The 23,783-nt window shown below is 40.0% G+C and overlaps 1 protein-coding gene across 5 annotated transcripts in view; it reads left to right on the top strand.

The window, feature by feature from the left end:
• Nucleotides 1-23,783, top strand: part of OSBPL1A (oxysterol binding protein like 1A) — a 78,672-nt gene that overhangs the window by 14,343 nt on the left and 40,546 nt on the right. For all 5 annotated transcript variants that reach the window (XM_065668138.1, XM_065668135.1, XM_065668137.1 and 2 more), the window contains 9 exons: nucleotides 2,591-2,735; nucleotides 3,474-3,541; nucleotides 3,622-3,666; nucleotides 4,575-4,648; nucleotides 4,730-4,793; nucleotides 5,738-5,839; nucleotides 7,247-7,369; nucleotides 8,495-8,576; nucleotides 11,226-11,332. In XM_065668138.1, the coding sequence (XP_065524210.1) occupies nucleotides 2,591-2,735; nucleotides 3,474-3,541; nucleotides 3,622-3,666; nucleotides 4,575-4,648; nucleotides 4,730-4,793; nucleotides 5,738-5,839; nucleotides 7,247-7,369; nucleotides 8,495-8,576; nucleotides 11,226-11,332 (810 nt within the window). The remainder of the gene's footprint in view (nucleotides 1-2,590; nucleotides 2,736-3,473; nucleotides 3,542-3,621; nucleotides 3,667-4,574; nucleotides 4,649-4,729; nucleotides 4,794-5,737; nucleotides 5,840-7,246; nucleotides 7,370-8,494; nucleotides 8,577-11,225; nucleotides 11,333-23,783) is intronic.

Here is a 23,783-nt window from a genome sequence, read left to right as displayed (position 1 = left end):
TGAAGAGTTTACTGGAAGTAAAACATGCACTATTTAACACTTTCTACCTGGTTAGCACCTTTACTAATGACTTCTAAGTCATCAGAGCAGTCCGAATACATCTATGTACTTCTAATGGAAAATTCACAAGCCCGAGGCTTGTATATTGAGAAATTTGACATTCTCATCTGCCTAGAAACCACAGTGAATGCCTATTCAAAATCTGTTCCCATCCTCTAAATTCTTACTTCTGGTCTGAAGAGGCCTTGTTCTAACTCCTCACATAAAAACTGTTTTAAAATCTTTGGTCATCCTTGTAATTTTTATTTGTACTTTTTGTACTATCCTCTTTGAAATGGAAAGGGAACCAGAGCTGTACACAGCACTCAAAATGTGGAAGAACTGTACATTAATACACTGTCATGATTGTATGATTTGTAATTAAAACACTGGCATAACTGATCTGTTCTTGATTCTGGTAATTTTTTACACTTGCAGCATTTGATGCTGCATGCCTGCTGACTAAGCTTTAAACTGATGTAGAAAAAGATGGCTCCTCATAGAAATCTGTCATTTAATGAATTACTTTCTCTTATGTGCCATATAACCATGTAACTCTTGCATGCACATATAACTCTTCCTGTAAACATTTTAATTTCTAAATGATTTTTTAAACTATTTAGTATCATTGAGCTCTGTATATGTGAGAACAACTATATGCTGACCTCTAAAACTTTTCAAAGTATTTGCCACGCATTTGACCCTGATGCAGTGTTTTAGGTCAAGTCATAACTGATGTTTCTTGGAATTGTTTGGTGAGTGCTTGGACCTCTGCCCATTGAATTATAATTTTAAAACTCATGATGACTCTTGAGGAAGTCCAAAGAACTTTCTCTACTTACAGTTCTATGGTGTAAACCTGCTTGACTTTCCTACCCTTAGGTTAGTACATCTGTGGAGGATTTGTGTAGCTCTTCTGAACTGCCCTTTATCTTGAGAATTCCTCATACTTTGCCTACTGATTTTTCAGGCCTTTCTGCTCCTACTGTATTATTTAATCTTTTTTATTAGCTGTTACGCTCATGAATAGCTGCTTACATCTACTTTTACTGTGAGACCTAACACACCAGAACTTGTTCTCCACTGCCCTGCTTTTACAGCAGAGTGCCACTTCCATGAAAGATACATGGAAGCTAGTAATAAAATAGTTTCTTGATTATTTTTACCAGAAAAGACCACGCCATGTCTTGTAACACAGTTTTCTGGAAGAGGTAGTTTAATGGGGCAGTTTATCTAACTTTCTAATTGGACTTCACTTATTATTCTGCCTTTCCCGCACACACTTCAACTTGTTAACTGCTCCTTCTGTAGAAGCTTCTTGAAGTCAAATGGTAGTGGTGGCTTTGTGCTGCTCTTTGTCAAGATTCTCACTACATCACAGTAGGTTTGCTACTAAAAGCTAGACCTTCAGTAGCTGAATCTTAACCCAGGCTTTTTAGTCTGCTTGAGGAAAAACCAATGTTTTTCCTGTGAGTTCTCAAATGTACCATACACTTACTGAAATTACTAGAGAGCTTTTTATCTCAATTAGTTGACTATTAATTAATTGCTGCTCTGGAATCCTGTTACTATGGAACAATTTCTCTAAGACAGCATTTGGCCAATGCATAAGGCTTAAACTGAGTTTCTCTAAAACTGTCGTCATGCATTTGTGACTCTAGTCTCCTAAGAACTGCTTAAACTATAATGGCTGATTATTGTGTAAAATGGTTTGGGTAGGAAAAGACCTTTAAAGATCATCTAGTCCAGCCCTGATGTTCGCATCCAATACTGATGTATTTGAAAAAGTGCAGTGGTATTTTAGGATGCTTAGTATTGTTATACTTAATGACCATTCTCTTCAATGGTGTCAATTTCTCAAAATATGTTGTGTGCAAGGAAAACTCAGGGGTTTTCTTTTTTTTTTTTTTCCTCTGTAACATTAGAGCAGCTATATAAAGTACACACAGTAGTTAACACTTCAGAACACAGCTAAACTGTAATTGTATAACAGGCTGCCTATACTGAGAGCTTCTAAATAGCCTAGGATAGCTCAGTCACTGAGAGCGTCATGCCTGCCACCTTTCTATACAAAGTTTTTACTCTCTGAAACAGGGTGGCTGCACAAACTTGTTCTGGATTTAGCACTAGCCTGTGCTAACTTTCAGACTGTGCCTGGGAGTCTTCTACAGGGAAAAGCAGATTTTGATAGTAGAATCTAACAGGGCCGTTCTAGCAGTGTAAGCAGCTGAACTGCAGTGCTGTGCAACTCTACCTGGAGCTGTGCAATTGTGCAGGATAAACTGTGCAATTCTGCAGGATAAATGTTTCCATGTTGTGCAGTAGAGGTGAAAGGGGTACAGCAAGCAAAAAAACTGAAGTTTGTTACTCTAGCTGAACATCTTGATTGTTGTAGCTCTTACCCTTCTCCTAACACTTGCTACATGCCCTCTTTGTTGCCAGATCTACACTGAAGCATCCTTGTTAGGAACAGCTCACTTTGAAAAGAATACACGTGGCATCTGGCAAGGGATCAAAACTTATAAGTAAGCACAACTTTGTTTTTTTCCAGTTGAACAGGCCCAAACCACCTTACATCAACTGTACAGATCAGATGGGGAATACACCATTGCATTGTGCAGCCTACCGTGCCCATAAGCACTGTGCATTGAAACTTCTAAAAAATGGAGCAGATCCTAAAATAAGAAACAAAAATGGTAAGTACCAAATGCAAGTACACAAGGTATTTAGAGGACACAGATACTCAACAGCTTCTATAAAGCTATGTTACTTACCACTCAATGTTCAGGGAAAATCTTGTGGTGCTTTACAAGCTTTGTATCACTAATAAAGGAAGCCCAGCACTGACTAAATTGCATGAGACTTAAAAGCTGTAGCAAAATATTTATGTATGCTTTTATTTTTCAAACTTACTCATTTCTGAAAAATTTACCTGCTGTCTGTCTTAATTATGAAATGTGCCTGACTTTTGTTTTCTTGATGCTAAATGGTGAATACAGGTAACAAAAAAGGAGTGGTAAGATTGGAGATGTGGCCCAGACAAAGTGACTCTTAAGAGGACGGCTTCTAATGAAAGCAAATCCAGGAAAACTTTATGCAGATGTTGTAGCAAACTGCGTACTTGTTATCTGATTAAAGATGCCTCTATCTTGAGACCTGTGAAACTTCTGTACTGTTTTTATAGCTAAAGAGCTAAAAACAAGTAAGAGCAAAGGTCTCTCTGTGGCTAGGAGAACTCTGAAGGATGGTTCAGTGTGCTAAAGTTTAGAGCCTTTTTAGTCTTCTGCCCCTGAGGAGCTCATGTTCCCCAATTCCAAGTAAACATAGAAGCTTGTGGGACTAAACTTTGATTGATAAACAGTGTCAGAATATTTTTAAGTACATCTAGGTTCGTTTGCATCAAATTCTCATGCTTCCTCTTGGTTACTAAACAGATCAGACGCCCCTTGATCTAGCCCAAGGTGCAGAAATGAAACTGATACTGGGAGGTAAAACTGGAAAGGTAGGAACTTTTGTATCCATTTAAAATGTCAAGGCTGTCTAGTTGAAGCTATTCCTACATGAGCTTTAATTTCTATGCAGGTCATCAACAAACCCTTGAGACGATATGAAGGTCTCCTATGGAAGGTATGTCTTACTTGCTTTTCTAAAATAGCTTGCAAGACCACAAAGTATGTCCTTTTCTGTACTTAGTGAGAATTACTGTATGAGGGAGCTTTTCAATAATACATTTGTTAAATGACTTTATTTTAGTATAGTGGATAAATTATAGATGGGTTGGCCGAGTGGAGCAGTTACTAGATTCGTGGCACTTTAATCTTAACCTCTGTTCCTAAAAACTGTCTTCATTTTTTTTTTTCCTGTTTTTTTTCTTTCTTTCCTGAATGGATGGCGTTGACAATGTATGACTGATATTGCCACAAGTTCAACATCTTCAAGAAATCTTAAAACCTAGATGACAGATGTCAGTCAAACAGTTGTTTAAAGCTTGTTTTGCTCTGATATTTAAGTGAATATTTCTTCCCTTGTTAAAAAAGTCTCAGTATTAGATGAATGCTTAGGTTTTATATTCCTTAATGAAATCTTTGAAGTTTGCTTCAGTGTAAATTTTGCTATTCACTCACAATTGTAATAAAAGGAACTGATTTAAAACCAGAACTATGTACTGAAGTTTGTGAAAGGTAAAATGTTGTAGTGGGTATCTCAGAGTGTTTTATACAGTAGAATTGCCTGGTGATTGTCAATCCTTTATTAAAAAATGCAGTATTTTAATACTTCAGTTTGTACTGAATAGCAGCCTCAACAAAACTTTTGTCTTTAGGTGTTTTCAAAAAAGAAAGTATGTTCTCAGGTTGCTGTGATCACCAAGCTGTGTGAAACACAAAATGTCTTCCTAATGACTGCCAGTTTTTTGTAATAGCCTTCAAGCTATCAAACTTACTAGGAATAATAACCCTTCCTCTGTTAGCCTTACCTCGTATTTTTTGTTATGTGAGGGTTTTTTTTGTTTATTTTTTTAATTATTTTTTTTTTAGAGCTCACGATTTTTTGGTTGGAAACTCTATTGGATAGTTCTAGAACATGGAGTCCTTTCCTGGTATCGGAGACAGTAAGTTCTGTGTTTTGGTTTATGAAAAGCAATTTAAATAATTCCCATCTTCACTTTACTAAATCTCTTTTTCTTTCAAAGAGCTGATGCAGTGAATAATGATCATCGTCAGGGATGCAAGCATCTAACACAAGCTGTCTGCACGGTAGGAAGTGAAATTACTTGTAACTACTGTTGGGGGGAGGTGTTTATGTGATGGTGATCCAAACACATAGTGAAACTTGAGGTAGGTTGGTAAGCATGCTTTCTCGAGAAGCAGTGGTTCTTGTGAAGCAAATTATTCGTACATGGAAATTGTCCATAAATCTTAAATATCCTATGCTGCTTTCCAAAGTCTTGAAGATTCAAACATAAGGCTTCCTAACAGGGTACTTCTTCAGGTTGTGCAAAACAACTGTTTAGAGCATGTGATGAAGAATAGCAGAGCTCTAGTTCCTCCTGTAGCTGTCAGGGGTGACTTGTGACCAATTGTGTAACTTCAGCTGATCTCAGTTGCAGAACTGATCAATTCTGAAGGTGACTTTTGGAAAACTTCCTTAAATTCTGTTATGCCTGTGTGAATCCCTTTTGGAAGGGGAGAACAGAGGAAAACCAGATCAGGTGTCAGAAAGATGAAATGCTTAAGGAAAATGCATTTAAGATAATTTCAATGCTTTTTCTTCTCTAACTAACTTGTCCTGTCTCTACAAATTGGCACCACAGGTTCTGCTAAACTGTAGTTACCCTCTTACTATATAAGAAGTGACCCCTGCTTTTCTGTATCCACAAATTCCTTAATATTGGTGATCTTGTGCCATTGCTGAGATTTTGTCTGAATCAAGCGATGTGAATATATACCATTTTGACATAAACGCCCTCTATATTATCATTCACAATGTGAAGTACAAGACAGCGTGTTTTATAAAACTGTTCTGACCAAGGTTTTTTGTTAACTATAGTTAACTATATAGTTAACTGAGTTAACTGAGTTAACTGAGGCAAAACCAGTTCTGAGTCAAGAGGATTTTTCTACCTTGCTTAGTTTTAAGTTTTTTTTCTTTTCTTACTGATACATTATACCAATTTTGTGTTTTCTTCTCATTGCTTTAGGTAAAATCTACAGATAGTTACTTCTTTTCTGTCAGATGTTTTGATGACACTGTTCATCGTTTCAAGATTCCTAAAAATAGCCTTCCATCTCAAACCAGAGAGGTAAGAATGACTCTTTATCAAAGGCTTAAAATTAATTAATTAATAAGTTGCATACTACTCACTGTAGCAGGTTCAGTATCTTGATCATCAGGACTTGGTAACATAAGTGCAGATAACTGAATCTTGTAGCCTGACTATAGACTAAATAGCAAAAATGGACAGATTGTCATTCTCTTTAAAATTAGTGTCACCTTGTTGTCCAGCTCTGTGCCTGCATTATGCTCTGTAGTCTAACTTCCTCTTTTTAACTTCTCCATGTGGTAAATTCCTGTTGCAGCTTCTGTTGAGCTTCCATGGTTCATTATCCCAAACAAAAGAATTCTTAATGGTACATTCTACTATTAGCCATTCTCCCAGATGACCTAATAACTTGTATTTTCCTCAAAGGTGGGTCTGAAACAAGAGAGTAACTTTTTTTTTTTTTTAAGGGTTATTTGTACTGTAGTTACTTAATGTACTTCTGTAGGTGTATTAACTGGAGATGAAGTAAGGGTCCAGGCAGCTAGAGTACTGCGTCCACTTCTGGGCTCCCCACTGGGAGAGACATGAACATACTGAAGAGAGCCCAACAAAAGGCTGCTAAGATGATTAAAGGAGCCAGGAGATCTACTGTATTGAGAAAGGCTGAGAGAGCTGGGATTGCCCTCAGAAGGGAAGGGTTGGGGAATCTTGTCAATGTATGTAAATACTTGAAGGGAAGGTGCAAAGACTGATGGAGCCAGGTTGTCTTCAGTGTGTTCCCATTGCCCATGCAGAGGCAATGGGCACACACTGAAATACAGAAGGTTCCCCCTGAACATAAGAAGAAACATAAGGGTGATTGAGCACTGGCAGAGGTTGATCAGAAAGCTTGTGGAACCTCAATCCTTGGAGAAATTCAGAAGCCACTGAGACATGGTCCTGGGCAACCATCTCTAAGTGGCCCTGCTTCAGCTGGGGGTTAGACCATGTGACCTCCAGAGGTCCCTGCCAACCTTGGCCATGCTGTGATTTGATGAACAGGAAAAGAATCTGCCTCACTTTTGATAGTGCTTGAGGTTTTGTGCACGGAGTTTGTCATGCATAAGGCAGCAAACTTTGTCACAGGGACCTTGCTGTGTGAACAGAAACCCAAAGATGCAAAATATATCAATTAAGCCTTTAGGGAATGTGACTTTTTTGTGACCTTGGATAGACTGAGAGGTGGGTTACATTTGTGTTTGGACTTTAATCAGGTAAGTAGCACTCTTAACATACTAAAGATAGTCTGTAGTCAATTTTAAACAATCTATTTGCTGCTTATTAAGGTGTCTCAGTTTACTAATGTATGTCACATCAACAGAAAACTTTAATTTGTTCTTTTGTATGTATGCATGTGTGGGCATTTGTATGAACTCTATGGTGTGGTTTTTCTTTTTTTCCACTCAGAGTTGGCTGGAAGCAATAGAAGACCACTCTGCATATAGCACACACTACTGCACACAAGAACAGTTGAGTAGTGATGATGAAGATGATGCAGTACCTGTTATATACCTACAGGATACTCTGAAAGTATGTACTGAATTTGGCTCATGCATCTAAGTGGTTGCAGATTAGTCATGTTTTGAAATACTTTAGTGTACTTTTAGCTAAAAGTAATGGATTTTTTTTTTATTCCCATGGATGCATAAATGTCACTTGTATTTGCACTGCTTACTTCAGACTGTATGTGGAAAATGACATGCTTATCATAGCTACAAGGATGTGATTTTCAGTTTTACTAGCCCTACTGCAAGGTAGAAAGTTGCTTGACTTCAGCCAGGAGAGGGAGCCTTTTGTACTGTACTTGGTGACACAGAGACTGGAGGAAAACAAAGCTAACCTTTAGTGAGCTCTACCTGTATAAAATCGACAATGAAATGGCTTGGAAATGACTCTTAACATCTCAGGTCACATCAGATGTGTTGTAACACTGACTGTTAAGACCTGCAATGAAAGTGAGTCTTCCTTGATAATTCTAGTATTCAGTCTGTGATTCGTGCTTTTCACCATACATAAACTTCTGAAACCTTTTACTTTAAGGGTAAGTTGACACTGTAACGCAAAAATCTTCATGTGGCTGAACTCCACATGGCTTGTGCCATCCCTTGTGGTACAAGAACTCAAAGTAGCCATTGGCAGAATACAGAAGATAACTGGTGGTAGCAGTTCTCAGCTCTCTTCTGTAGCCTACAGAAGAAGACAGTATTATCGTGTAGATAACAGTCTCCAAATTCAAACATTGGCTTGGGATATGATCTTGGGCTGGATTCTTGCAAGTTGCTGTGCTTGCCATACATCAGTCAACCTACACATTTGCTTATTTTGGCTTCAGGTTTGTCAAAGAATAAGCAAAGGCTTTTCCTGGGTTTTCAAACTTCTTAAAGAGTTGGAAATGCAAAAGAGGTACATACAACATAGCTTTGGGGTTTGGTTTGCTATGCTAATTTAAAGAGAAACCAGTCAGCAACATAATGTGCAGCAAACTTCTGTTTTGTACTTGAAGGTACTTAAAATTAATTTCTTTCAGCTTTAATATATCTGTCACTGGCAGTCTTTGTTAAGATCTAATGCTCTCCAAAGTTAAAAATTTCAGTATAGTTAAGAGAGTTCTTAGAACAAGGCACTTCTGAACTAGCTCTCCTTGCTGTCTTTCAGAAAGCACAGGCTTGCCAGCAAAGACTCAGTAAAGAGATTTCAGACTTTCTTGCAATGGTTAAATCTTTGGATGCTACAAAAGGTAAAACTTACTCGTGTAAAATTCATTTTGTTTACCAGGCAACTTAATTTTCTCTTTTTAAGCAGCACATGCTTTAATTTAACTGAAACTAAATTTTTGGGAGCTTGAAAATATACACTGTTTTCCTTATTAAAAAAGATTTTACTAAAGTAACATTATAGTAATTGCTAAGAACTAAGATTTCCAAGATGCAACTAAGAAGTAGTTTGAAAGAAATTTTATTAGCGGCTGTAAATGTAGTGAAAGTGCCTTTAGATACAGTGCTTACTGAGTAGTATCATAGGAATATAGCACAGGTGTTTGCTTTCAAGGTTTGAAAACATCTGTGGTTGGTAGCTTACTGCAGAGCATAAGTGTCCCAGGAGAGATACAACTTGCTAGCTGTTTTAGTCTAGCTTTCCCCTGAAAAATCTTGGAGTGAGTAGAAACACAATGGAATTTGAGATATGATAAAGGGATGATACAGAGTGGCATGTTTCAGGGAACTGCAGGCATTGTGTGATGGGGTATATTCCACAGACTTCTGCCATGAGTGTCATACCAGATTTGAACTTGATTGGCTTCATTTTAAATAACTCTTACCTGGATTTCCTGCACCAAAAATAACAGTACAGGAATCAAGCTCTTGAGATTAGAATATTTCATTTAGTGCCTTAAACATGCACAGAAGTTGCTTGTATACTAAACACACAAAGGTGTTCTGTAAGAACATCTAACAGTTGCTCCTTTCAGCCTGAGTCTTAGTTACATATTGACTTAAATTTATGAAGCTTAAACTACACGATAAGTTGTTTATTTGTGCAAATAATCTGTAGTCTGTACTAGAATAACAGTTTTGGGAGGAGAAAAGTTCTTCCTTCTCCATCCCTGTGCTTTCTCAAAAGGAGTCTAAAATACAGCTTTTTTTCTTTTCCCCATATGTTACTGGGGTAAGTTACTATGTGACATTGATCTATCTTGCACTAACCCAATCTTTATTTCACAAAGAAAAGTAAGCTTTTATAATAGGCATTTTATTGGGAAACCTTAATACAGTAAAACTGAATTCTTCACAAAAAATCAGTTTGAAAATTAGCATGAGGGATAAGTTCCCTTTGGTAGATGTGAGGGCGGTTTCTCCAAGCCAATACTGCTGAGCTGAAGAACCAGTAAGGGCATTTGATTTTTTAATTATTTTTTTTTTTACTAGTAAAGAACTTGAATAACAAAAACCTATAGCAAAGCAAACCCAGGTAATCTCCCTTTCCTAGAAACTGCTAGTCTTGGCTGATAGCAGTAGTAAGTTGCTTTTTTCCTCCTAATGAATGTTTAATGTGATGAGACAGTGAACTGTTTCCAGGCTCATGTGTAATCTCTAAGTCTCAACAGGAAAAACTGCTACAATTCTCCCAGTTCTCACACTGGGCTGATGTGATATCTTTGAAGTATTTGAGTCCTCTGGCTCCAGAAGAATGCAGATTTGAGTTAAAAGTCTTTCTATGTGGAACTTCTCCTAAAAGCTTTTGAGTAATATAAAAACAGTTATCTTGGCACCTGTGCTTAAACTTCTCTCCCTAAATGTCTCCATGTGATATTCTAATGTATCTTTGAGATATATGCATCTTATATTACAAATAAAGATTTATCCTGCTTCTGCAGTCAGTGTGCTGCCCCTTGCTGGGTGTTCTTGATAGCTGCTCTAAATAGAGGCTCCTAATTCCAGTGTAATAGTGAGCTTCAGTATCAAAGACAATTCATCTGTGGGTATGTGCTGTATCTTGTCATGCACAAGCAGTACAAGTTACAAAATTCAAGAACAATCACTGTCAGACCTCTTTAATCTTTCTTGTTGTGACATGAGCTTGAAGCAGTTGAGTTTAACTAAACGGTGTCAACTGATCCTGGAGTCTGCGGCCACTAGATGAACACCAATTTTAACTGCAATAAGTATGCTTTCTGAGAGAATGGCTTGCTTGACTTCTGAGGAATTGGTGCACATCACAGAACTTCAAAGATGAACTCAAGTTTTTACTAGCTGTTTGGGTTATCATGATTTCCTACTGGTCCTAGACAAGTAGCCCCTTCTATAAATGGTCATGGAAGTTAGGATGTAAGGTAGCTTTGCCCTGTATTGTTTATCCGTAAGATGAGTCCATGAAAATAAGATCACCTTCTCCTTCATTTATTGATCTGTGTCTTTGTAAATCACCATCTGTTTTTTTCAAACCTAAATCTGCGCTCTGGTAAGCTTTTCTCTACATTTCTCACTTTAACTTATCTTAAACCAGTGCCATATCCTTCATATTTAAATTGTCACCTGGCAACTCAGCCTTTTAAATCTAGAAAGCAGTTAAAAGGAGATTGCTGCTAGTCACTTTTTCAGTATCTTGCTGACATAGCTTATTCCCTGTGCTTTCTAAGCCATGCTGAAAGAGAAACTCAATCCATTAATATGCCATTTATGCCAGCACTAGAGAAAGGATGCAAAAGAAAGAACATATGTTCCCTCAGTGCTACTTTTGCTTGCCCTTCCTTCACACAGATCTTGCAGTGCACCAGCCTTCCTGTAGAATATGAATGTTATGTGTGTATTGTTTAAAAGAAAAAAAATAATTCCGAGTCCTGGTGTTTACAATGTCCCCCTAACACTACTGATCTTTGGTGTTTCAGGAATATCTTCTCCCATCCTGCAAAAAGTTGATGTTGTCTCTGAAGTATCCCAGAGAACATGTGAGGCCCTGGCTGACTGTCTCAACCTATTTACAAAGCAGGAAGGGGTATGTAGTGTGCTGTGTGGGTTTATAAAGGGTTGAATAGCTTAGTGTATTTTGCTAGTTCCCTGCTTACCTCTTAAAAAAGTAAATACACAGACCCGTAGAACTTCATATTGTTGGTAAGCTGTCCTTTCACATACTGAATGTGATGAAAACTCATGCTTCTAGAGTAGCAAAAAAAGCGTATCTTAAGTATAGGTGTTTGGAAGAGGCACAGACTTTTTCTACAAACTACTGCTTGCAATGTTCAAACTGAATGCTTGAATTCAATAAAGTGGGTGCTTATCTGAAGGTCAAAATACTGAGAAAATTCATCTTTTTTTTTTTTTTTCCTTAACTGGGTAACTGAAGTGTTGAACAATATTCTGAATTTATTTTTCAGACCATGTGCTTAGTGGGTGTGCGAATGCTATGTATTGAACTTCTGGCTTTCCCAGTGACAAATATCTTTCATGGTGTTAAACATAATGCAGATGCTTCAATTTTGGAATATATGTCAAACTCATTAATTCCTGGAGTAGGAGGTCTGGTATTTTTCTTCCTTCTCGAAGATACCATAGTACCATGGAATGAACTTGCCTTCCTGTATTATGGTAACAGTAATCCCTCAGCCTCTTGTTGTCATCAGTAGGCTGTGTTTCAAAATGACGTTTGTGTTGGTGCCCATTAGTCTTCCAGTTATTTAAGTGAGCTGCAAACACTGGCTTCATTGTCTAGGTTTGGTTTAAGATTCCCCCCGCCCCATTCCTTTCCAAGCCTTTTTGTCTCCAGTCACGAGTCGCCTAGGCTCACTTGAGCTCAAGCTCTAGCAGAGTGGAACAAGCACTGCTTTTTTATGTTGAGTTTTTCCTTTAAGAAAATCTAATATTAAAGTTGCCAGTGCCATTTGTGGATGTGGGGGAAATTGTTACACCAGTGGGTGTATAGTGCTAGTTAGTATTCCTTAATTGTGTTGGCATCTTGCTTCAAGCCAGACTAAAATAGCTTTCCAGAGTGGAGTATTACAAAACATATGGTGAAATTATATTTCACCTTGCTTGAACTTGGATAATCTCAGTAGGTGTTACAGAGGCCTTATTTTAATCTGGAAGCACATACATTTGGGCAGAGGGATAGGCTGATGTGTGAACTTGAATTTCCACCATAGCTACTGAAATCAGTTGGTCATGACAGGAAGATGTGATCCTGGAGAGTTTTGTGCCTTGGTATTTTTAAACCTCCAACTGCTGCAATTCCAGAATATAATGCAGGCTTTTAAAGATGCCATAAGCTTGTAAGGAAATTCGGCAATCTCTTCCTGAGACTTGAACCTTTACAAAAAGTTATGTTCCTTGAGTATCGACATCCTTAAACCCACCACACTTGGTTTAGTTTTCTTCTGTAAGATGTTGCCCTGCTCTTTGCCATTCAGTGTTGATTTCTAGACTGTAATTCTGTTGGTGTTACAGAAGTGCAACAGATTGGGTTCTGCATTAGCAAGTGATAGGATCCTGATTAAGTGCTTTAATATTCCTTCCAAGTATATTGAATGGTAAAGCATAACTCTAATGTGTCAGCTCTAATATAAAACACTTGTCTAAAATACTCTAAGAAAATAATGTAGGCTTAGGTGCTGTACATGTTTGGGAACAATTGCCATGAATGTCTAGCCCAGGGAGAACTGACTGCTGTGAACTTAAAACTGGCAAACCACCTTCATAGAATCATGCAATACCAGGTTGTAAGGGACCTCAAGGCTCATCTGGTCCAAATTTTCTTAGCAAAGTATGACCTAGACTAGATTGCCTAGCACCATGTCCAGCCAAATCTTGAGTGTGGCCACCACTGGAGAATCCAACTTCAGGCAGAATAACACTACAGCTGTTGCTAAAGCTTCTTTCCTGCATGTCTTGTTGTCTCTGAGCTTCCCTTGTTGGCAGCTGGACTGTTTGACTGCAGCTTGTCTTGTGGGGAGTCCTAGAGAGGCCTTCTGCTGACTAGAGAGGAATTAATTGCTCCACAGTACCTTTCAACAGTGTTGTGCATGTCCCAGGAAAACAGCTTCTCTCTAGAACTGCGTTCTCAAGCTTGGTACTTTTTTATCTTGCCTCTTTAAGGAGCACTCTTTAACTTAAACTCGGCATACCAGCAGCTGCTGCTTGACTAACGTGGAAAGGTTGCAAACTTAAGTAACGAGACCTACAGCGCATGCACTCTTTTACCTTTTAGAGAAAAGTTCGTGTTGGTGTTACCCATGTCTGCGCTGTGTAAGCCGCAGCATAACTGTGCAGCGGCCACCACGTACAACCGTTAACCTAGCACTGAGACAAACAACGATGTAACGGTTCCGCTCTCCTCCACTCGCGGTAGAAACGTGTGTGAGCGTGATCCCCCAACGCTCCAGCTGGCCGCCGCTTCTCCCATTTTCCCCGGGGCCGCCGTGCGGGGCCGTGCCCCTCGTCGGTGGTGGCGGAGCAGGGCCGGCTCCTCGCTGTTTCCGGAGGGGCCGGCGCAGCCCGCTGCGGTGCGGGCTCCGGGAGAAGGCGTGCCCTCAGGGCTCCTCACGACGTGAGCTGCCGTGCCGCCATAGAGGGGAGCGGGGGAGCGTCCAAAAATAACTTATTGCGGCTGCGGCGGGGCCCCGTGCGGGGCGGCCCCCGCGGGCTCAGGGCCCGCGTACCGGGGGGGTGAGCACAGGCCGTGTTTACCGGGGCTGGCAGCGGACTCGCTGCCCCGCCGGTCGCGCTTGGTGTTCTTCCCGCTGCCCCTGGCGGTGCGCGCCGCCGGGACGCGGAGCAGCGCGCGGGCTCCCGCGGGGCGCGCACGACTCCGCCGCGCTGCGCCGCGCCGCGCCGCACCGGGGCATCCGCCCGAGTCCGCGGCGTGGTGCAAGGTGAAGGGGCCAGCCCGGCAGGTGCTGCTGCTGTCGCCGGTGCTGCAGCCCGCGGCCGGGCCTGGGAGCGGCTGCTTGGCTCCTACCATCGGCTCCGCGGTACGTACTGTGCGCGGCGCGCTGGGGCTGGGCTTTTTTCCTGTCCTGACATTGGGATGAACCCTTCGGTGTCGAGGGTTCTTGTCGGTACAGGTAATTCTTGTGGAACGATTGAAACACGTGAGGGGAAAACGAAGATCATTTGCTTGCTTTAATCCGAGTGCGTATTGAGGCGTTTGTGTTGGAAGTAGTGCAACTTGAACCGTTTTCTGCAGTGACTTTGATGCAAGGTTAGTAAGTATTGTTTCAGAGCAGGACTTCTCTCGCACGGTTTCAGGCAGATACCAGGACCTGCACTCCAAAAACAGTTTGATTCTAGTGGCTTTGTATCTGAAGGTATTTTTATATAGTTGTAGAAGTTTCGCTTACGCTAGCGTGCAAAGAATCTTATCTGCTGTGTTTTCTGGGTGAGTTTAAAATTCATCTCCAGTACTTGAGCTGCATGCACTGAAGCTGTATGGACCTGGTAGGAAAGGTAATCTTTAGAGAGATCAGCTTTATTGTCAAGTTTGCATCTTCATTAACCAGTGCTAGGTAAAGTGGGCTGCTGAGTGTCTTGGCTCTCCTAAGTCTTGATTTTTACCATCAAAGGTTGTATTGAACAGTAAATTAAGAGCTTGTATGAGTTTAAAACAAACAGTAGCTATAAGCTGACTTCATTTATAGGCCCTGGCATTGATCTTCCTTTGTTTGTAGGTGTTGTCATTCTTTCTAGATTTCTGGTGGTGGGTGTTTTTTGGTTTTTTTTTTTTTTGTGGGGTTTGTTTTGGTTTTTCTTGTTTGTTGGGGGTTTTTTGTTTGTTTTGGGGTTTTTTTTTCCTTTTTGAAAGTGGATTTGTTTACAAGCTGGTGAAAACCCTTACCTGATGAGATAAGGGAGTTAGAAATGTTTCTTCATGGCTTGGTTTAAAAAGTTGTATACTCAGCTAGGTAGAATTCATCATAACAAATTAAGCTTGCCATTTTTACAGAGACTTTAAGGTCAGAATGCTGGGGTCATTGTCCTTGAAGTCAGTTAGCTTTACCACAGCATAACATGCTCTCTTGTCTTTGTATCTGATGTCCTGTAAATAAAAAAATGCGCACATGGTTCAGCTGGCAATCTCTACAAGTTCAGTGGACTGCCTTAGTTTATCCCGTATTTCTTGGAAACATACTGGAATGTCCGAGGGTTGGATGTGTCTGTGTGTGTTCTTGGCTTGCATGCCTTTTGGGATCCACATAGTTGTCTTTAATGCGTGTCTGGTTTGTGGTCTGGAAGATATGTGTGAGCATGGCTGTTACCACTTAAACTTACTACCCTACTGGATTGTGGATGGAGAAAGTGCCTATAAGCTGTGTTCAGGTAGCTCCTTAACGGGATTTTTTTTTATTATCTGTCTCCTTGTGGGGCTGGAGGTGAGGGGAGCAGTGATAGTCTGCAGTCAAGGGAGAGAATTACTGATACGGGCATTCTGAGCAAATCTGTCCTAGAGTCCATCAGCAGTCTTTTTCTGCCACCTGGTAATATAGTCAGCTACACTGACCTCTATAAGGTCTTGGGAGCTGTTGGTCTGGGGAGGGAGAGGTGAAGAGGGAGTGAGTCAAAATCAGGGAAGCTAATAAGAAAGAGGTTAATTTTATGCTTTTTGAGTTAGGTTTTTGGGGAGGGGATTGTGCATTGACTGATTGTTGACTAGGTTATTCCACTTAGAGCTGTAGAATCCTTAACCCTCTAAGTCATGAAACCAGTGCCCGTGTTTCTCTCCTCTTTCCTCCTTGGGTATTGAAACAGGTGACAACCCTGGTTTTTGCTTCCTCTTTTTAAGCACTGGGGCAGAGCATTTCTGTTGTCCATTCTGTCCTGGGGTTCTCACTGAAAGTCGTGGAAATCAAGGCAAGACCTCAGTGTGTCCAGGCCTGTAGGCAGTGCCCCAAATAACTGAAATGCTGTTCAGCTTGTAAATCTCCGGAAGAGAGGAGGGTAGTTTTCAGACAGTTGAGAGGCTTGAGGTGTGTCTGCATCAGGAAAACCTTTATTGGCTGTATTGAGCCTCCAACTGACTTGACCCTATTTCTATCTCTGTCCTCCAAATAAGTAGAAATGTACTAGAAATGCTTAGTGCAGCTTGAATCCTGACTGAAAGAAACAAGTTCATTGGAAAGTTCTCTGTGCTCAGGCAGGTGCCCAGGTAAAGACTGATGTGTTTTCCCTTAAACAGAAGAGCATGGGATATAATTGTCATGGAGTTACGTATAGGCATGGCATACAGGAGAACAAAGCTACTGACAGGAAAGTCTTTTGGCAGGTTGTGCCTCCTGTTCGAACATTGGCAGTTCTAGTCATGCCTTGATGATTCTTGCTGTACTAATTTTTGGGTGCTGTGTATGCATATGTCTTTCACCTGTGCCAAAGCTCTAAGGAGATCTTCAAATCGGAGGAACTTGATAAGTTGAATGTTTGCGGATGGCATAGTGTTCTACCTCTGGAAGCATTTTTTTTCTGCCATTGTGCTGCAGCCTAGCAGATAGAAGGCTAACTACAGTTCTGTGAAGACAGCGTCCTTATCAGTACTATGTAGAGGAAGCAGTTTAGTGAGTCCAACGTATGTAGGAGATAGGGGAGTTAAAGAGCATAACTTTTTTTCAGACTTTCCTAGAGCAGCCAAGATTGAATAGGTCACCAGAGTGGGTAGAGACGCTAAGCAGCAGCCCAGACGGAAGCTTGTTAAAATAACAAATACTGGGACTCCGTTCAGGGAAAAGATAAGTAAGTATTACTGCTTTTCTTCTTATAAAAGGGTACTATGTATGTTGACAGAATGCGTAAATTTTCAAGTAGCTGATAAGATCCTTGGTCAAGTGCCGTATAGGAAAGGCTTCTGGGTGGCAAGCAGTCCTGGCTGACAGAAGGATGCCTGGATATTCCTGTAGGGCTAAATGATGAATGCGACTGGTCTTTGTAGTACAGTACAGTCCCGACTTTGCTTGTTTATTAGTTTTTAGTTATTTATTGCCCTTTTTTTTTTCTTCTTAAGAGCATGCACTTCAAAAGTTAACCGTTTTCTTTGTAGTTTGTGATATCTTTGAATAAAATATGGCAGTGACATACTAATTTCTGGTGACAGAGAAACTGTTCCTGACTTGTAGCTGTACGGGCCTACGTGAAAGCTGCTCACACAACTTGTCTGAGAGCATTCTCTTCTTGGTACTGTACCACCCAACTCAAAGCACATTGCTAACATGTTCTTGCACTTTCCAGAGTGGATTAATACTTTTTCAAAGCTTGGCTTGTAGATTTATTTTTTTGTCTTGGCAGTTGTTAAGCAGCCTTGTGTAAACTTAACTTGGAATCCATTCATGGGCCTCTGGGGAAACACAGTGTAAAAACGTGTTAGTTTGAAATGAGACTTCTCCTCTCTGTTTCTGCAGCTCTCCCTCTGAGGTTTACTTCTGAGATCTTGTCTGTGACTTGTTTGGGGATTTTTTTAATGCAAAAGCATGGAGAAAAGGGGCTTTGCTGAAGCTGCAATGGGGAATGATCAAGCAGCAGTCAAGTTTAAAGGGATGGTATTTGATAGAGCAAACTTCTCAAAAATGAATTGGCAATTCTGTTTTCTGTGAATGTAATTGAAAATGATGCTCTTGTCTCTGAGCTGATAGAGAAGAAAAAAGAAATATATAACGTGAAAATTTTCTTTGTGTTCTTGCTGCTTACTGCTATGATATTGCTTGTTTTCTTCTCCATCATGCTTGGAAAACAAACTGGAGTGAGAAGGGTTCAAACTTCTGTTGTCACTGTGATCTTATAATGGGATATAAAGCCGATCAGCTTGTTATCAGAGTTCTGGCTTAAGGTGTATCCATTGTGGTTTTGGAAGAATGGGTGAACGGTGTTTTTCTAAAACTTCCTTGCGCCTCATGTATTGTCAGCTAAGGACTGGTAACGTTTCAGGAAAAAAATGAAGCCACAGAAACCATGATTTAAGGCTGAATAGCACCTTACGTGTTAACTTTGCTTGCTGGGATTTTGCATGTGAGTGTGTGAGATACTTGACTGCAGCAGCAGTCCTGGCTGGGCGGTCTGGTTTTGTTTCTCAGCTGCTTAAAACATCAAAATGCTGAACTGGATAACTGCAGTCACATGTTTGCTAATTCTCTGGAGGTGTATTTTCTCTCTTGACCTTTCTTCCTTTAAACATACGGCTTTATAATGTCTTTTTTTTTTTTTTTTTTTCCTCTGAAGCTGGTAAAAGCTAGTTCCTTAGAATTCATAATTAGAAAATATTTCTGCACATACAAATTCAAAACAAATTTTGATTTTAAACTAGTAGCCTGTCCACTACTGGATATTAACATGTTCTTTGAGGGAGATATGATATTTAACTTCTTATTACCCCTGTGGTGTTCTAAAGGTATTGTCTCTGAGTAGCATAAGTAACTTAAGGCTACATGTCATTAACTGTTGTCAAATCATCTTAAATTTGCCGTGTGGTGGCATTTTTTGCATGCATTAATTGGCATCCTTAAATGTCAGTGATTTCAGATGTCTTGCCTTATGGCCTGGTAGGCTGTCCATGCGCAGTTGTGAGGTTGAGTGTAAAATTACTTTCCTGCTGTTCTTTGCAGTGTTTTTAGTTGGTTTATTTTAGGCACTTCTAGTTCCATACGGGGTTCTTCTTTGTTTGATTGCTTTGTTGTTGTCCTTTTTTAAACTTAAACTTCACCTGGCTGCGCTCTTGCCTTTCAACCCAAAGTGCCTTTTTTTCCACTTTTTTATTCAGTGACACCTTAGAGCTGATAACCATTTTTATAACAGGTAAGGCATAGTGGAATTTGACCTCTTGTCTGATTTTTTTTTTTTTTTTTTGAATCTCATGAGCCAAACATGTACTTGTTGGCTTCCCTTGTCCCCCTGCCCACCCCCACCCCCACCCCCCCCCAGACAGCCAGTGACTTTAAAAGCTTTTTTGGTTTTATTATTAATATTCTGAAATGTATTACTTATGCTTGTTATGCTGTCCAGTGAAGAAATGCGTCAGTATAATGCTGACTGCTGAGTCACTGAGGTTATCACTAGAATTAGTAAAAGGGCTGTGTTTAAAAAGTGTTTATGTATTGAAAATAAATCACTGTTCTTACAGTTTTCCTTAGAGGTACATGCCAGTCCCGGTCATCAAGGAATGTTAGTAAACTTTTTCTCCAGTTTTTGTATTGTTCTTGACATCACCCACTTTTAAATGCATCAATAATATCCTTTAAAAATAAATATGTTATGTACAAATGGGAAATGCAGGCCTATGCTATCCTATAAGGATAGTGGATAGGCACACACAAAGCAAATGATGATTCATTTATAGTAAAGAGCTGAGCTGAATGTTGCTGCGAAGGAGTGGTAAGGTAGAGAGCCTCTTATGTATAAAGTTATTTGTTCTTATGAATATCCTGATGAGTGAAGTATAAGAGGATGCCCAGCTTTGATGTAATCATAGCCCTCATCTGAATATCTCATCTTTGTAGAATGCAGTTAGGAGCGACACCCATGCTGTGCTTACTTTGCCTAGTTTTCTGTTAAGCTACTAGTAAGGTAACTGTGGACTCAGTCAGTGATTTTGATTAGGAATGTTTTCCCTCTCTCATACTTGGCGCTGCTACATTATTAATGTTAAAACTTGGACATCAATGCAGTAACTCTGGGATCCATAAGTACACTAGGAGACTTACAGAATGGCTTTAAAACATGCCTATTTGAAGGAAGTGTGCAGCATACATCTTAACGTAGGGGTACTCTTTGGCTTAGAACAGTTTAGTTATAGAAGCAAGCTGTGAACTTCATCTGCTTTGGAGAATTTTGTGCTGCCAGATCTACACTGCTTCCACAATGTAAGCTTGTTCAGGTATGTTGTTTGACCCTTGAACAGAAATACAGCTTCCTGTTAATCTTGAGCTAATGGTGTTGCTATTGCAGGTCCCTTTTTCAAGTTGAGAACTATGGTGAGAGAAAGGATAGGGAGAACAAAATGATTCTTGCCTTGTCTGAAAGCATTTAGGCTTAGCTGGTTAGAGCATCAGCCTCTAAGCCTTGTACAGGTCTATTGTATCAGAAGAGCATCTGCAGGAGCTTAGAGGGTGAAGTGAGAGACGTGAACTAACGGGACATAGTCATACATATGAATTTTATTATCATGGTAGGGAATAATCTCAAATTGTCAAGATAATGGTATAGCTTCTGTAGATAATGTGATAATCCATGTATGCTCATAGCTTATACCTTTCTGGAAATGCCAAGAAGGTTATTAATTGTGAAAACATTCCATGCTATGAATGCAAATTGGATTGTCTATTGTTCCAGTGAAACACCTTGCTGCAAGGTCAGACAAATGAAATTGAGGTGAAAATGAGCTGGCTGAGCCTTCTAGACAGCTTGAAACCTTAGACAGTTGCATCTGTGCTTTATGGATAGCAGAAATCTACTTTTGTCTGACCTGCATCTCTTCCAGCTCTGAAGCCATGTTTCAGGCTAAGGGCTAAACACTAACCTCACACAAGGCTCCCAGGGTCGAGCTTGTGGCGCAGACAACTGGCTTCAGAAGTGTTAATATTTTAATAGGAAGCTCGTTTCACTCTGGGTCAACAACGCATCCAGTTGTGTACCAGCACTAGTAAGCCAGTAAGAGCCAACAAAAACACAGCAAAAACATGACAGTTGCTTCAGAAGAGTAAAGATTAGTACATCTGTTCCCTGTGATCCAACTGAGTAGTTCGGGGAGGGGATACAAAGAGGTTGATCAAAGTTATCAGTGGTGTATACCGAAGAATACTCAAGGGAAGTAGTTAGATCAAAACTGCCTTAAGATCTATTTTCAAAACAGTCCTTAAGAATAAAAAGGAAATGTTTCCTGTGTGTGTTCTTAAGAACCCTTACATCTTTAAGTCTGGTCTCCCTGTTTGTGAGACTAAGCAAACTTCAAAGATGTCCAGAGTCTCTCAAAGGGAAAAGACATCAGAAGAAAAAGACCCTGCCAGATCTGAAAACATGCAGTGCTCTACTGGTCGAGTCCTGTTAGCATCAGTATAATGTGTCAGCTTAAATAAGACCCTTAGTTCAGGTAAGGTTACTTGTGGCACACGCCTGTGAGGTAACAGAAGCTTAATCTCACTAGAGCAGCAAAACATCTTTGGGATGTGGTGGCGGGTATTTAGGGTTTTTTTTTTTGTCTTTTCCTGGTAATCTTGTAGCTCTGCAACTTAAAATGAGCTTCTCCAACATGTACAGCGCTGCTGATGTCATTCAGGCCTGGCTTGTTTTGGTGTAAGTGATTGGCAGACGTGAATAGCAGCCATATTTAATTTCAGCTTTACTCGGAATAGAAACAATACTTAACAGAAAAATGACAAAATCAGAAGGCTTTTTTTTGAACTCTTGAGACTTCACTAGTTGTTGTTATAATACTGGAACACAAGTAGGGACAGAATGCGCTCTGAAAACTGGGAACTTGTGCCGCTCTCAAACATAAGTAGATTTCATAAGATTCATCATTTTACAGGCAAGTCATCTAATTAAAATGTAAGATACTCTTGAGAGGAAGACTTGGAATTGCCATTATCTCACTTTAGAAGCAAACCAGAAAAAGCTCTGTTAATTCTTGACTGGTGCAGGATCACTTTGAAGAAAGCCGTTTTTCTGATAAAAAAAGCTTAAACCCAGGCTTTTAAGCTAAAACCAGTTTTCTAATCTGCCATCAGAAATTAAGTATTTGCAGTTTGCTCTTGCATTCCTAGATGGGTTTTTTGGCTCAGAAGTGCAACGTTCTCAGCTGGTTAAAACTGCTGTGCTTTATCAGTCTCCGAATAAACAAACTTTGACATGGCCAAATGTGGAAATGGGAGAGGGAAAGGAAGGCAGCAAGGTCCATGTTGAGGAGGATGTGTCAGTGCCTGAGGGGGAAAGGTGGTAAGCAGTCTTTGTCTCTAGCATGTGGACAGTAGAGAAACCATTAATCCAGGTGGTCTTGAATTATGAATTTTTATGACAGGCTTGTATGTTGGACGGAGGGTGTTGTCTGTTCTTGGCATCTCCACCTCTTCTCTTGAATAACAGTTCTCTTGCTGCTTTGATGCCTGTATGTGATGATTGATGCCTGTATGACACGATCCTGCTGAAGTCTTGAGTTTCTTCTGTGTGTATAATAGCTTGGCTGTTGCTTCTAGCAGTGGTTCCGCTGTCTAAGTTTTGTGATTATATCTAGTCATTTCCTTCATTAGCAGAATTTTATTATTTTAATAAATATAGGGAAATATAACTCTGTACTCAGGAAAAATGAGGTGTAGTCTTTCCAAATCAGCCCTGCTAAAATCCTTCTCTTGAATTTTTGAGGTGAACATTTGTAGTTGACTGACAACGATTCCTTGTGTTCATCTGGGGAAGGATTGAGGCAGGGTCTTGCAACTTGATTTACGAAGTCTTTGGTTTCTTCTATAGGCTTTGAGTTGGGGTGAAGTAGAGAGATTACCAGTCGAATGGGTTTGTATGGGGTTTGCTTGTGTGTATGGGGTCTTTCAGCCTTTGTACAAAAAGGAACTGTATTGGCAATTTCCTATATATAGGTCTGAAAGAAAGCAGAATATTATGTTAGCCTTCTGGGGTTTTTTATCTTTTGATTTTAATGATCTTTGTCAGATATGGTACTCTGATGCTATAGCTGTAGAGTCAGCTGGCCAGGCTTCTGAGATGAAGGCTGATGCTGTCTTGTGATACAGTAAGTAACCCTTTACCTATCATCAGTGAGCTCAGTTTACCTCCTTGATTAACTGATCACATCTTGTTTTGCATTTCAGTAGTTGCAGTAGCAGTAGTTCAGGTCGCTGGCAAGTGCTATCTAACTATTCTATTTTTAACTGGAGATCTGATAGATCCCTGAAACTGGGTAAATGATAAGCTTAGAGCACAGAGAGAGAAAACCTGAGAAGAAACAATGGTTGAAGTAAATCATGACTTTTTTGGATCAGTCCTCCGTACCCTGCGGTGAGACAAAGGCTATAAGGAAGTTTACAAGAGCTAGTTTACTCCAGCAAATTAAGTTACAGTACAAGGCCTTAACATCTGTTAAGGTAGCAGATGTCTGTCACAAGTTTCTTTTAGTTGATGGTGATGGTTGGTGGTGAATCATAGGGAGGACTGTGTGGAAAGGCCTATGTGTAAACAGATAAGAACTCTAAAAGTTTTATATAAAATATTTACATGTTTTAGGGCTTTAGGAGTTTAGCAAAGTGTTCATGAAGCTGATTGCATCTGTTTGGGAACACTTTGTTTTTGCTTTAGTGTGAGCTGTCACACTTGCAGTTTTAGGATGTGTCATAGGAATATATTCATAAAGCATTTGTTCCTTTCTCTAATACCTCAGATACCTGAGGTGTGCTTGCAAAGAAACATACTGAAACTGAAACTATTCCTGGTTTGGGGGGTTGGAGGGAGGGTTGGGAGAAAAGCAGAATTATACATAT

Source organism: Lathamus discolor, chromosome 2 (genome assembly GCF_037157495.1).
Source record: "Lathamus discolor isolate bLatDis1 chromosome 2, bLatDis1.hap1, whole genome shotgun sequence".
Taxonomy (NCBI): Eukaryota; Metazoa; Chordata; class Aves; order Psittaciformes; family Psittacidae; genus Lathamus; species Lathamus discolor.
The sequence above is the reverse complement of the archived record's forward strand: the minus strand, read 5'-3'. Positions and strand labels throughout refer to the sequence as shown.